General features: G+C 41.3%; 1 protein-coding gene across 1 annotated transcript in view; it reads right to left on the bottom strand.

The window, feature by feature from the left end:
* Positions 1 to 14844, bottom strand: part of grin2ab (glutamate receptor, ionotropic, N-methyl D-aspartate 2A, b) — a 128625-nt gene that overhangs the window by 93006 nt on the left and 20775 nt on the right. The window contains exons 3-4 of the mRNA XM_085409430.1: positions 5142 to 5366; positions 4890 to 5048 (exon numbers count right to left, since the gene is read on the bottom strand). Coding sequence (XP_085265556.1) covers positions 4890 to 5048; positions 5142 to 5366 — 384 coding nt within the window. The remainder of the gene's footprint in view (positions 1 to 4889; positions 5049 to 5141; positions 5367 to 14844) is intronic.

Here is a 14844-nt window from a genome sequence, read left to right as displayed (position 1 = left end):
ACTTTTGAAAATAAGTAATCAGTAAAGTAACAGGATTACTTTTTGGGGAAGTAATCAGTAATTAGTTACTGATTACTTTTTTCAAGTAACTTGACCAACACTGCTTGCCACTACGCTATCCAGCTGCTTATTGAGCACAAGATCTATAGAGGCTGGGGTCTATCACACCAGGTGATAGATGTAGCAATACTGAATGATAGCAACATCAGGAAGAAGGACACGAAAAGCTGCAGAAGTACCAAGAGCTCAAAGAAGAGCTCGAGAAAATGTGGAGGGTAACAGTGGGGCCAGTGGTAGTCGGAGGGCTCGGTGCAGTGATCCCCAAGTTAGAATAGAATAGAATAGAATAGAATAGAATAGCCTTTATTGTCATTGTACAGAGTACAACGAAATTGGAGTGCCACTCCCTTGGTGCAAGTTTCAATAATAAATATAAATGTAAAATATAAAAAGTACAAAAAAACAATCGTTAGTACTCAAACAATAGTATGTACAATATATACAGGATAGCAGCATTAATATAATGACAGTATGAATAGGCGAGTGAATCTAGTAGATCCCAGGAATAACATTCAAGATCTCTGTCCAGAAGAGCGCAGTCCTAGCAGCTAAGATACTGCGCAGGATACTCAAGCTCCCAGACCTCTTGTAGAGGACCCGAGCTTGAAGGATAGACCACCCGCAGTGGCGAGAGGGGAATAAAAAAAAATTATATATATTTTTAAAATGTATAAAATATTAAAATGACGTCATTTTAACGTCATTTTAACGAGATTAACACTGACAGCACTAAAATATATATAAAACTAACAGGACCTCTGCCTTTCCCTTACAGTATAAATACCTCATTGTATTTTGGTGACTTAGTAGAAGATGGCCAAAAATTATGAGTAATCACTTCAGAAATCCTGGTAATTCCAAAGGATTCATGAAAGATTCTTGAAATCCATAAATCTGACAGAACAATCCTGCGCATAAGTCTCCAAGCTTCCCTCATTCCAATCTACAAGATGCTGAACAAAAGATAATCCCTGTACATACATGCACTATCCAAGCCAACTGGATGTGGTCATGCACCGTTATGTTATTACAGTACTTTATTATACAGAAGCCTGCAAAACCAGAAAAATGTACACATACAACAACCTTTAAGACTTTGCTTAACTGTGAGATATGGTAACCTGCCAAGATATCTGAAAAATGTATACATTAAAAAGCAATATTGCTTTTTTTAAAGGTGGCTGGGGGCACGAATTTCAATTCCCTGATTTGCTTCTAAGACAAACATTGTGGAGTAAAAATAAGCATAATTATTATTTTTATGAAAGTTGACCAAAATCACTGATACTGATGGTTCTGATCAGTTTAAAAATGGCCCCCAAAGCTACATTCTCACTACTATGAAAAAAAAAAAAAAAAACTGAGCCAAACTCAAATTGACAAAAAACCTACTTGAAATATATATATATATAAATCCTCGTTTTAACACTTTTATTATTATTATTTTTTAAATAGAGAGTCATTGCCTTAAGTCACCTCACCCTGGTTCTTTATCAGTTTATATGGATCGCTGCAGTGCCCATCCCTGTTTATAGCTAATAAAAGTGACAACTGGAGAAAGCCTTTACTTGAAATGTGACACAATCATGACAGTTAAGTTGGCATTCTGGCAGCTTAACACTGCTTTAACACCAAGGATTTCACACTTGCACTGCCCACCTCTATGTATATCCATTATTTTAGAGCACAATTTTTTCTTCTTCTGTATTTTCTTGGCATCATCCTCTTCCTTCTGTTTTTGCTCTCCATCTAAAGCATGCTGTCTAAACTGATACTGTGGCCAGCTAACATACCCAAGGTACCACAGGAGGATCCGCTCATTTTTCCACTCCTCTAGTACAAACTTGATTGGCACACTAACAGAGTGAAGTGTATGTATACGTGGTGACAGAGAGCACACGACTCGCTCAAGCTGCAAAAAAGCACAATATTGTTTGTTAGTCCACAGTAATCAAGCTGAATTGTTACCAGCCCACTGGGATTTATTTCGATCCTCCAGATTATCGCTACACCACTGACAGCAGGTATGAAAGCAGTGGTCACACTGCCAAGAGATGTTTCACATAGCCAGACTTTTTTTTTTCTTCCTCCACAGCAAATCATGTTTGCTGGAGTTGGTTTGTTTTTATTTTTCAAAGTCTTCAGACCATTCCTGCTTAAATGTGTCTGATGTTGTGAGATTAATGGGAGCTAATAGAGCTGAAAAAAAAGTGCTGAAGGGGGTTATTGTGAAGCTGTCACGATCACAGAGGGAGCATCAAGTGCAAAGCATGTGTCAGCCTCACTGAGAGTCCTCGGCACCTCTGTAATTATTTTTAATAGGCGCCATCAGCAAATGCTGTAGCACACCAGTATGTCTGACGCTCAGAAATATTATCAAAAGAATCAATCGGTTAATAAACAAATAAATGCCAGCTATATTTTACACCTAATCAAATAAAAATACCAAACTTTTGATTGTTTCTTAAATGTAATATTTTTTGTTGAATTTATGTATTTGTATCTATTTATTAAGATTCTGAACAGTAACAGTATCCATTCACAAATGTGTAAAGAGGCCTTTTACATAGCATATCTGCCTCCCAAAGAAAATAATAGTTATCTATGACTAGCCGCCACATCTTGTTATTATCATGCCATGTGCATTGTAGCAGTTTTTATGTGGCTCGCCTTATCTGCAAATATGCAATAAAAAACCTCTTATCTCAAAGAGGTGATCATGTCTCCCCTTTAAAATATACGCATCTCTTGTTAAAGGTACAGTGTGTAAAATATCACGACTACATGTCAGTGGACTGCAGATTACAGTCACCTGAGTCCTTCCAATTCAAGTGCATAATCCTAGCTATGGTGGCAACTCTGGTCGTTATTCATCTGTAGTGAGCGCAGGCTGCTGGTTCACTGTTTACCTCCACTGTCAATATAACAAGTGTATTCACTCTGGAGGGCGTACGAGTCAGTGAGTCAGTAAAGCTCATGTCTGTGCAATGACAGCAATACTGAAGTGAGTTGTTGACGATATATCAATAGCTAATGAAAACCTATAGTCCCAATCGTGTCTACAGGAAGCTTTAACACGCACAAGGAAGTTCACTTGTGCCCTCTCATGTCCTTTCCCTACATTTCTGATCTGACAAGGTAGATGTGAACTCGAGCAACCGCATGTCTGAGAATTTTCGATGATCTGCTCATTCACTGTTCTTCCATACCTGCCTGCTAGTGGGATGGTTTTGCCCCAATTTAAACCAGGCATGGAGTCTTTGTTATTTACAGGTAAACCCTGCAGGAGCTGTTGTGGAGGAGCTGGTTAGTTACAGGCCATACACACTCACTTTTACACCTGGGAGCTGCCAGAAATGACCGCTCTCTTGTACTTTTGGCCACCGAGCTGTTCAATTAGAGCAGTCGGGGGCTAAGTACCCTGTTTAATGGAACATTAACGGCAGCGATTGAGAGCGAGAAAAGTTTCGTTTATTTATTTCCCCTATCGTTATAAACTCAGCGGGGAGTCCAAACTGCTGACCTTCACGTTACAACCACAGACCCCCTCACCTTCAAGCCAGTTCTGTCTCCTTTACCTCACTCCTCATTTCTGTTATCCTTCTTTCTTGTCTTTTTCTCTCGCACACGCTCGCGCACTGCATCCCCCGTCAAAGAGCACTTCAAAAGGCTGCTGTACTGCGGCAGTTATTGGTTCCTGTGTTTTGGCTGCTGTGCCCTGAGAGATTTAAAAGCTAAAGAACCAGTTGTGTTTGTCTGTCTGTCTGTCAATCAGCGAGGTCTACAGAGCCAGCACCAGAGAGAGAATTCAGCTTAGAAAGCAATGTACATCCTTAACTTTGCACTGAGCACCGCACCAAAATAAACACACACACATACGCACACAAACACACACACACACACACACACACACACACACACACACACACACACACACACACACACACACACACACACACACACACAAACACACAAATACCCGTTCTTAAAAGATATCTCCTCTTTTTTCTTTTAAAACTAGAAATCTGTTTTTTTGTTGTTTTGTCGTTTTTGTTTTTTCTTGCATCCACTGAGCACTAGACATGATACAGCTACATACAGCTCAGGATTTCTTTTTCTTGTTCTTTCTTTTGGTTTTCTTTGGGGGTGGGGGGTTAGGCTTTGCATAGCCCAGTTCTAGACAAAGCAGAAAATGCATTATTACATATTTAAACAATCCTCGATCATCTGCTAAAATAAAAATGATGTACCAGAGGATGCAGCGTGCTCCATGCAAAGGCGTCTTCTGACCTTACAAACACCTCACTTCTAAATGTGCACTTTGTAACCTTTTAAAAGCCTAATTAACATAAAATTACTTCGGGTGATAGCAGCCATCAATTCAGAGCAATTAAAATTCTGTTTAACTTTGACAGCAGCATTTCCACTTTCAACTTAAACAAACACTAATCTGATGGAGCTGTTGATAGCACACACATCATTCAGAAACCTCCCAGTGTATTATTTTCTCATCTAGAGCATTCATTTATAAGACAAACAACCTCAAAGAGGCATCCCCAAAGTAACTCACTGGAAGCAAATGATTTTTTTACTCATGTACCTACCAGCTGAGAACATGCAATTCACATGTGTAACGCATGGAGCTTAACATTTTTCATATTGGAAACCAAGTGGACTATATGGACTATATCAGTGCCACAAACATCTGGAAAACAAAACTTAATTGGGGTCCTTATTTTCACTTCCAAAAAACAAACACTGATGTATGCAAAGCAGTCCGCCTTGCATGTGTGTCCTCGAAATGGCCAACATTGCGTCAGGTCACTGACCTTGTCAGCCATAATCATAGAGGAGCCTCCGTGGACTCCCAGGACTGGAAGTTGAGTCTGAACGGACAGGAAGTCAAGGATCTGGGCAATGGCTTCCTGATCGGTGCCATCAGCAAACACGATGCCATGGAGACGAGTGCGAGAAAGAAGCTCACACACCTTGGGACAAAGTAAAACAAACTCTTGCATCAGTTTGTGGCAGGCGATGCATTCATGTGTGTAATGCTTGGTGAATGCCAATGCGTTTCTCACCTGTGTAATCACAGACTTTGGGTCTGTTTGGTTCATCTTCAGCGTGACCACGGAAACATCGAGCGCATCTTCGGGGCGCCGAGGTGGTCGGAGATCCTGGTCGATAACGGCGCGCGTCTGGCCCATGATCACGCCCACGCTGAGCCCTGGGGGCTTTTGGGATGCCACAGGCGCCATCATATGGGAAAGTAGGAGCAACATCCAGCCCACTACACCCATTATACCCTGTAAAACACAGACACACACACACATCAATACAAATAAGAACCAGTAACAGAACATTTTACTCCTGAAATGATGGCGGGGCTCATATACTGAGCCTGTAACAATATTTCTTTACCTTGACAAATTCTGCCTGTTATCAGCAGCATGTCACAGGTGCAGATGAGAGATGCAGCACCGTGCACTGTCAAGGTAAGAAAATACCTGTATATTCATATTTTATGAACATCTTAAATCTTAAAATAATAATCCTGGAGATCATAAAATCTATAGCCAAGACTTTTTAAGTAAAATAACCAACAAGTCACACAGTTTCCGCCACAAAAAGTGAAATCTTTACTATTTTAATGTAAAGAATGATTTTGAGTCATAAAAAAACAAGAACATGTTCAAATCTACAGTACTTTACTCCCTAATAGGCAGGATAAATTTTGGCAGTGTATTCACATGTCTTCAAAAGGCACAGAAGTGATATCAAAGCTTTCTCACAGACTGGGTTTTATTTATCTAAACACAGTGTGACTCAGATGCATTTAATGATTAATCTCAAGTGCAAAACCAAAGATTAGATGATAGGAAATGACTGCGACTAGAAGCCCATCATCCTCTTTTTGTCCTCTAGTGTTCAAAAATAACTTCTTTCAGTGTCAAAGTCGGCAACCGCATGGAGACCAGGGCTAAACCTAACTAACCGCTAATCGGCCTTCATGAGATGCCCCAAATCTCCCTTCCACTGTCTGCTTTTATTTGAACACAATCTATGCCTTCAGGCAGTATTCACAGCAAAGTGCCAGCTATTAACAGATAAAATAACCCCGAAATAAATAATCTGATTTTACCTCATTCCTGGGGTGGGGGATATGAGAGGAAACCAAAGTGCTAAAGGCCCACACAAGTGTCTGCATCAATCAGTAACATTTGCTGAGATGAAAATGCTCTTTAGCTCTATATCCTAACCAATTTCTAGTCTGAGACAAGCTCCTGCTCCCTGTTTCAGCTTACTCTGTATTACCTTCTTTTTTCTGTAATACGAGCAGATCTAAGAGAAGCAGATGAGTAGAGGAAATGCAGTGTGAAATGCCTTGGGCTGAATGAGAGCTAATGAAACCATGATGCAAATGCTACGTTGCATCTCAGCCAATTTCTTACACCGCCACAGTCCAGCAGAGCTGAAAAACACCCCAGGAGGAAACATCACGTCCACAAAATTAACCTACTGTCTTTTTATCTCTTCATTTTCCCCTCTCTTGGTTTTTAACTTTCCACCCATTTCTCCTAATCATCCGTATCTGTTCATTTTCTCTTAATGCACTCATGTTGTTTTTTCTTTTTATTTAATTTTTCCCAATCTGTCTTTCCAGCTGGGTTAGTATGTGTATCTGATCCATGTCATCTCACACCCGGTCTAATCAGGCCAGTTAGTGAAGGCAGTACTTTCCCAGCTTGCTCTCTCTGCCCTGGTGCCCACATACTAGCCCGGAGCTCCAGCAGCACTTAGCATACGCCGCTAAATCACACACCGCTACACTCCTGTCCCAGGGAATTAGTGTCAGCTCCAACCAATGGGACAAGATTACACTAACTTTCCCTGAAGTTAGCATCAGAGCTAACATAACTGGGAGTCAGAGTGTGCTGCACCGCAGTTTTCAAAACGGTCAACGTAGCTGGAAAACTTTGGGTCACTGAGTGCTCACGCTGTCTTGGAGGATTTGCATTTGTGCTTAAAATCACATCCTCTGACTCCTGTGATGTGTTATGAGGGATAACTGTTAGCATTCATGCTAATGTTGCCAGATGAGGGCCAAGCAAGATCTTAATGAAGTAAAATGTTCAGTGAGATAATTCTCTGCCAACAAAAATTGGTGTTCACTCTTTAAAAAAATGACTATGAAAAGGAATTTTTATTTTTTCCCCCAGTGGCTGATTTACTGCAGTGGAACAGACTGCAAGGAGCTTTTTCATTTGTGATTATTAAACATGCTTTCTAAATTGAACAAGTTTGCCTCCAAGCAGGAAATAAGCCTCGTCTAAAAGAACAAAAAATTTTGTTTTCGTAGCTGAACTTGAATCTAGATTTGTGAAAATGATGTATCTGTCAAAAATCGAGACAACACACCCAATGTTCGAGCAGGATCTCGCATTAACGGGCCCCTCAAGCCGCAGCTTCAGTGACAGTGAATCAGAGGATGTCTGCGTGCATGCTGTAACACAACCCAGAGTGATTTTCCTCGGATATAAGCACATTTTGTGGTTCAATAATGTTAGCCCCAACTCCTATTAAATAAAGCTCATGTGGGCGTAATTGCTTAAATCTATCAGTCCACAATTTCATCCTTTCATTCATCGCCAATGAAGCAGACCTACATAGTGCCTCTACATGACAACACAAATTATGCTCTGTTTCCCCAAAATACCTTAAAGTGGTATTCCACTCGATATCTCTCCTTAAACCTTCAGAGGCCTCTTGTAACAGATTAAGCTTAGTCAGTCACTGATGGAATTTAAGTGACAAAAGTCATTTGCACAAATATGCAAACAGTTTTTGGTGGAGATTCTCTTTTAGGCATCTGTCATACAAATCTGAATTGTGCGTGTGGAAATGCTGCTTCGTGTTAGAGTTGATCAAATTTGTCTTGCTATTTTTCTAACTAAGGATCTGCTGTCATATGCGTAAAGCTGACAGGCATTTATATAGCACCCTACTAACCTGACTAACCACTCAAATCTATCTATTCACACACATGAAACTCTCATCTATCACATTGACACGCTGATGGATCCATCAGGGCTATTTGGAATTCAGCATCGTGCTCAGAAACTGGAAGGGCCAGTGATCGAAACCCCTACCGCCGACCTCCTGATTAGCGCCCAGCCTTCTCTACCTCCTTAGGCACAACCTTCCTATGTCAAGTGTTCAGTGCAGTGTAAGAGCTCAACATTGTATTATACAGTCAGATTTCGAATATGGTCAAATCGGTGGTCAGCAACAATGCAGCTGCAGTGGAGAGCTTAGAGAGGGAGGAAGAAAATGAGTCCAATAACAAATCAGTAAAACAGGCCTCTTTAGTGCTCCTCTTCATCATGCTGTAGCAATAATATTGTTCTCAACGGTATTGGTACAGAAACACCTGGTAAATGTGTTGCCCTTTTCCTGAGAAAGCATGTAGCAGCGATCGCTATTAAATCTACTTTTGCTTAAGGGCGAGTTTCTTTAGCGAGAGAAAACGTTAAACTGCACATTAACGGGAGCACAAACGCAGGGTTTTTTGCATTATATCAAACCGGTAGGTTGTTCTCCGCACTCTCAGGGTTCAATAACTTAAAACATATTAGCATTTCTTTTGATATGCACAGCCCCGGTGGTAGCACAGGACAACAACTTCCAAACTAAAATATCTCACCACCCTCTTTCTAGTGTGAGTGATACATAAAAGCTTCTTTTTTTATCATAAAAATATATATATATTTTCAGTTTGGTATGTTTATCCCTGTAATACCCGGTTCTAAAATATTAGTGTCAGGGCCAGATTTATGTGCATATTTGAACTGGCAATCTGCATGAAATTAGCGTCTGATTTTCTAAAGCAGAAGCTAATTATCAGTAACTGGGACTGTCTTTAGGTGCTTTCCGCCTGTAAACGAGATCTCCAAAGATGCACCTCAACAGTGAAACTAGGATGCAGAGGGGTGATAAATCAAGAAAGAAATCAAGCCTAGAAAAGCAAATAAAAATGTGCTGATACTGAAATAAAGGTCCCCCATTAAAGGAAGTTTTTAACTTTCCGAACCATTTACTGAGGTCTTGATTAAACGCTAAGTTAGAAAATTACTGGAGCATGTGAGGCAGGAGTCACTCGGAACATAAAATGTTTGGGGAAATAAAAGCCACGGCAGCTTAGATCAAGATCAACATCACAATCTCCACAGTGGCTTCGCTCGAATTAGCTCTGGTGTCAAGTTCAAGTTCAGCTTTAATGATCTCAGCTTTCCATCCTGCTACTCTGCACAACCTTCCTTTAACAGCTCATTTCAAATCTGAGACTCATCCTCCCAACGCTGACCCCTGACTATTGGGCGAGCCTTAATAAATGTACCAGAATGTGTAGTCGACCACAAAATGTGCACTCTCCCTCTGATGTCTGCGCAGTCCCTTAAATGCTAATTGCATTTGCATTAAGAAGAGAGGCACACAAGCTGGATGCACACAAGCTGCATCTCATACTGCGCTTCCAGGCCGATGCACCCGGTCGATAAATAACACGCACGCCAAAAAAACTTGCACTGATGTCGGCTTTCATACTTGCTTATGACTTGACGAGACTGGCAATGTTAGCAGCGTTGTCTTAAGAATCTGGCAGCCAGTGCATAATGCATACATATATGAGAAGGATGAAGAAAAAGGAGTCCGTGTCTCTGTTGAAGAGAGCAGTTCAGCGTTTGGAAAGATTATAGTGCACAGAAGTTAAAAGAAGAGTTGGCCACCCACCTTTATTGTTTCTAAGTTTTATTTGGCTGCAATACTACTGTGAGAAGCTAACCATGCTCGTCACATTACCAGCCAGTCTGTGCTAAACTGTGTCTCAGTTGGAAAAAACTTGCAGATGGCAGTGTGACGTCTTCAGGGGCATATTTCAGGAAAATGTTTTAAAAGGTGTGGAATCCTTGAAAAAGAAAAAAAACTCTGAGCTTGCCTTTTTATACACACATATATATACAGTATATATACAGTATATACACACACTGTATATACAGTATATATACAGTGTATATATATATATATATATATATATATATATGAGGCTGTACGCTAAGCGGAAGGAAGGGGGCCGGGGACTGGTGAGTGTCAGCACCACAGTCCAGGATGAGACAACGAACATCCAAGAATACATTAGGAAGATGGCCCCAACTGACCGAGTGCTCAGTGAATACCTCAGGCAGCAGAAACCCAAGAAAGAGGAGGGAGACGAGGAACCATCATGGAAGGACAGGCCCCTGCACGGTATGTACCACCGGCAGATAGAGGAGGTGGCTGATATCCAGAAATCCTACCAGTGGCTGGACAAAGCTGGACTGAAAGACAGCACAGAGGCACTAATCATGGCAGCACAAGAACAAGCTCTGAGCACAAGATCCATAGAGGCTGGGGTCTATCACACCAGGCAAGACCCCAGGTGCAGGCTGTGTAAAGATGCCCCAGAGACAATCCAGCACATAACAGCAGGGTGCAAGATGCTAGCAGGCAAGGCATACATGGAACGCCATAACCAAGTGGCCGGCATAGTGTACAGGAACATCTGTGCCGAGTATAACCTGGAAGTCCCGAGGTCAAAATGGGAGATGCCCCCAAGGGTGGTGGAGAATGACCGAGCTAAGATCCTGTGGGACTTCCAGATACAGACGGACAAAATGGTGGTGGCTAACCAACCGGACATAGTGGTGGTAGACAAACAGAAGAAGACGGCCGTAGTGATCGATGTAGCGGTTCCGAATGACAGCAATATCAGGAAGAAGGAACACGAGAAGCTGGAGAAATACCAAGGGCTCAGAGAAGAGCTCGAGAGGATGTGGAGGGTGAAGGTAACGGTGGTCCCCGTGGTAATCGGAGCACTAGGTGCGGTGACTCCCAAGCTAGGCGAGTGGCTCCAGCAGATCCCGGGAATAACATCGGAAATCTCTGTCCAGAAGAGCGCAGTCCTGGGAACAGCTAAGATACTGCGCAGGACCCTCAAGCTCCCAGGCCTCTGGTAGAGGACCCGAGCTTGAAGGATAAACCGCCCGCAGGGGCGTGCTGGGTGTAGTATATATACATACATATATATATATGCATTAAATTCTACCTTTCAGAAGTAAGTTTGAATCAGTGTGAATCAGCAAATGTCTTGAGTCATTTACAGTCTTGTCTTTTAACTGAGCCAGTGCACTGTCACCCTAATATAGATTATTGAGTTTGGACACAGAGCGACTGTAGCCTGTGATGTTTACACAGACCTCGGCAAGGCAGAGACGCTAATGTGTGACTGATGGGAGCAGAACTGCACGAAGTCACCCAACATCTCGGGCACGCTGGCTGCTGTAAACATGTCAGACGTGGTGTGGAGTTGGTCTAATGCAGGTAAACAAGTGGCAAGCACTATCATTAGGTATCAATGTCAGATTTACAGAAAGGAAATGGCTGGAAGGGGTGAATATCGTTCAATGGATGTTTCTTCTTTTTTTCACTGCTGCACAGACAGTAAATAAATCAATGCGTGTGCATGTTTCTGATTTGTTAAGGACTCCTAAGAGACAATTTGTAGACAGACAGCTGAATTTAGCACCGTAAGACTGCAGTATTTGCCCATAATCTGCTTGTTTTCAGGTTCAAGTATCGTGAGAAACCTGAATGCTTAAAGAGAGAAAGTGTTTTTTGAATGAAATTTATAGCAAGGCGAGTAAATATTGAAACTAGGCACACACACACACACACACACACACACACACACACACACACACACACACACACACACACACACACACACACACACACACACACACTTAGACACACACACTCTCAAACACTACACACTACATTTAATGGGTATGAAAAATGAGACTGACAGCTTAACATTCATCCGTCTGTCATTTAGCATTTAAATCAATTTTAGCTGATAAAAGTGATATTTTAAAAAAGTCACTAGAAATACAGCACTTGCAGCTGACATTCATGGCACTGAGCGCTTAATGGTGATGCTGGAATTATCTACATCAGATATGTCATTTTAATTGTGATAATATACATCAAAAGTATTTGATACTTTGCAGCTATGCCTTTCCTTTATGTAGGTTTTACCCCATCTGTTGGCAACCAATTAAATCTCTCCATTCATTTCAGACACAAAGAAGCAGATAAGTAAGAACCTACAGCCAGCGGCTAGTTGCTTTAGCTTAACATAAAGACTGCAAACAAAGGGAAACAGATGGCCAACATAAAGAGAAAATCTGCAGATATTACTGAATGAGTTAAATGGAACAAGAATCCGTCGGGTAACAGGAGCAAACCTATATTGTGGAGATCAGGATCAGACAGGAGGAGAATCAGTAGTTTGCCTTTTAATTACTTGGGCTGCATCCTCGACAATAACCTAGTAATGAGGTGCAGCTTAGCCTGCTTCCAGACCTTTTGAATCTCTGCCCACCTCTCAGATTTGTTCGGTCATTTATTAAAGGATGATTTTGTGCAGAATGATTAGCTGATTCTGCCAGTTGGAGGAAAAGCGCTGAGGTCAAGCTGCACCAAAAAGGAGATGATGCATTTCAGCCCGTTTATCCTCAAAGAGCAAGCAAGATAAATAACAGGTGGGTGAGATCAATGCGCCTCCAAGAACTGAAAGTCAGCATGCGGACATGGTGAATCAGCATATCAGTTTGTCAACTGGAAATGACACTGACGGGCTGGTGCTTCTAGTGGTGGGTCGTTTGCTTTAAAACGTGGAATCAGTTAATGCATTTCAAGAGTAATTATAAGCCAAACAACTCTAAGTGGTCCACACATCCACATGCTGCATCTTTTGTGAAAACAGAAAGGAAGAAGCAGTCGAACATTGTGCAGATTTTCAATAGAGCTGTTAATCAATGCTCTGGGCTCTTACAAAGACCTTAAAATGCAAACTTCAAGCAGCACAAAACAAACCAGTCAGCGTCACTGAATGCTCCGAGGCATGTTGGCAGCTCTCAGCTTCTTGGGCTTTCATCGGGGGACTGAGCATGTCATTTTCAATTAAAAACAGTCCTTATAGTACTTGTAAGTGCACCCAGCCAATTTTACAATTACTTCAACATATGAGGAGACTAGATAGTGCGTCCTAATAAATTTGAATGCAGTGTTAATGTGGTGTGGCTGGTCTTGTTTTAATTTTTTTGTACGTATGTTTGTATGTGTGTATATTCTGTGCAAAATGTTTTTACAGACACAAATCAGCAGACGCTACCATGAGAGCAGGTTTCAGGAGTTCGGCAGGTGTCAAGTCATTGTGTCTGTTTGTATGTGCACAGACACTGTCAACACAATGAAGTGCAAAACTTCATGGGTGTGTAGCTCCAAACAGCCCACTGAATTCAGGTGTGCTAGTCTGTGAAATTTCTTCCCTCCTAGATTTTCCACGACTAACTATAACTGGTTATATTGCAAAGTGGAAGGATCCACAGCAGCACAGACCACAAAGTGGCAGATTGCATAAAGTTAAAGTCCATAAAAAGTATGAAAAAGTCACCAACGCTCTGCTGAATAAATATCTGCAGACCTCCAAGCCTTCTCTGGTGTTAACATCAGCGCAATCACTGTGTGTCCCGGGAGCTTCATGGCATGTTTTTCCATGGCTGAGCAGCTCCTGTTAGTGTAATGTGTAGGTGTCCCAGTGCTTTTGTCCGTGTAGTATAGCTGTGTCCATCTTAATGAAGGTTCTTATTTTGCAGTTAAAGCAGCATGGAAGGGTTTCTGACATTATTGGTTAAGAGGAACTGAAAATTCTTCTTGTTCCTTTTTTAAATTAACATCATAGAAAAGTCAAACATCAAATCCACAAGCACGGATATAGTGCACCAGGTTGACCCACATGCTTTTAGGCTATTACAGAGGTTTGGTTTCAAATCTACGTTCATGTTTTCCCTGCTTTCCTGTCTTCTCTACACTGTTCAACCTCAATAAAGACTAAAAAGCCCCCCAAAAGACCAAGTCCACATTCAAGGGGAACCTGTACATTTAATCCAAGTATCTTCTGTCACTCACCATAGAATGTCTAACTTAGGGTCAGACATTATTATCTATAATGAAACGCCTTCTTGATTTTGTAACTGAGTATGGCTGTCGATAGCTCAGGTTCTTTGAGTTGAAGAATGAATGAGCGCAATCAGACTCCTTTCACATGGTCGTGTTTGAAGAACAGAAACATCTGAAGCAGGGGGGAAAATCTCATTTAACTTCATAGACTGCATGTACTCCAATTTCATCTTAAGTAGGCTGGACCATTACAGCTATTGCTTAATAACATGCATAAAAAAAGAGCTCCAACTTTCAGTGTTACAAAGTTTAACTACAGATTCAGTCCCTGAGATGTCTGAATTAAAAATTTATTTGGCTGCCACAGCTACCCATCACCTTCCTAGCAGATGCAGCTATGGTATAAGATAATCCTATGTGATTACATTATTTTTAAAAACACTTGATCTCTGACCTTGATCTTAAGGTCAAGGACACTGAGATTCCTTTGGTATCCAGTTGAAAATCCTGAGTGAGTTTTTCTCAAGTTAATTGTCAGTTGTTCACACCCCCCTCTTGGCAGCCTGACAAAGAATGACAACAATGCCCCATCAGCTCCTTATGGCTGAGGGGTTAACAGTGTAATTGTAAGCATGATGCTGGTCTTATTTTTTCCATATTATAAAGAAATGCTGCTGTATGAAATCGGGCTAATCGGGTTTATACTGTTAGAAATAAAGAAAAACA

This window comes from Rhamphochromis longiceps, linkage group LG6 (genome assembly GCF_057381845.1).
Source record: "Rhamphochromis longiceps isolate RC_006_pf linkage group LG6, R_longiceps_female_GT1.1, whole genome shotgun sequence".
In the NCBI taxonomy this organism is placed as follows: domain Eukaryota; kingdom Metazoa; phylum Chordata; class Actinopteri; order Cichliformes; family Cichlidae; genus Rhamphochromis; species Rhamphochromis longiceps.
The sequence above is the reverse complement of the archived record's forward strand: the minus strand, read 5'-3'. Positions and strand labels throughout refer to the sequence as shown.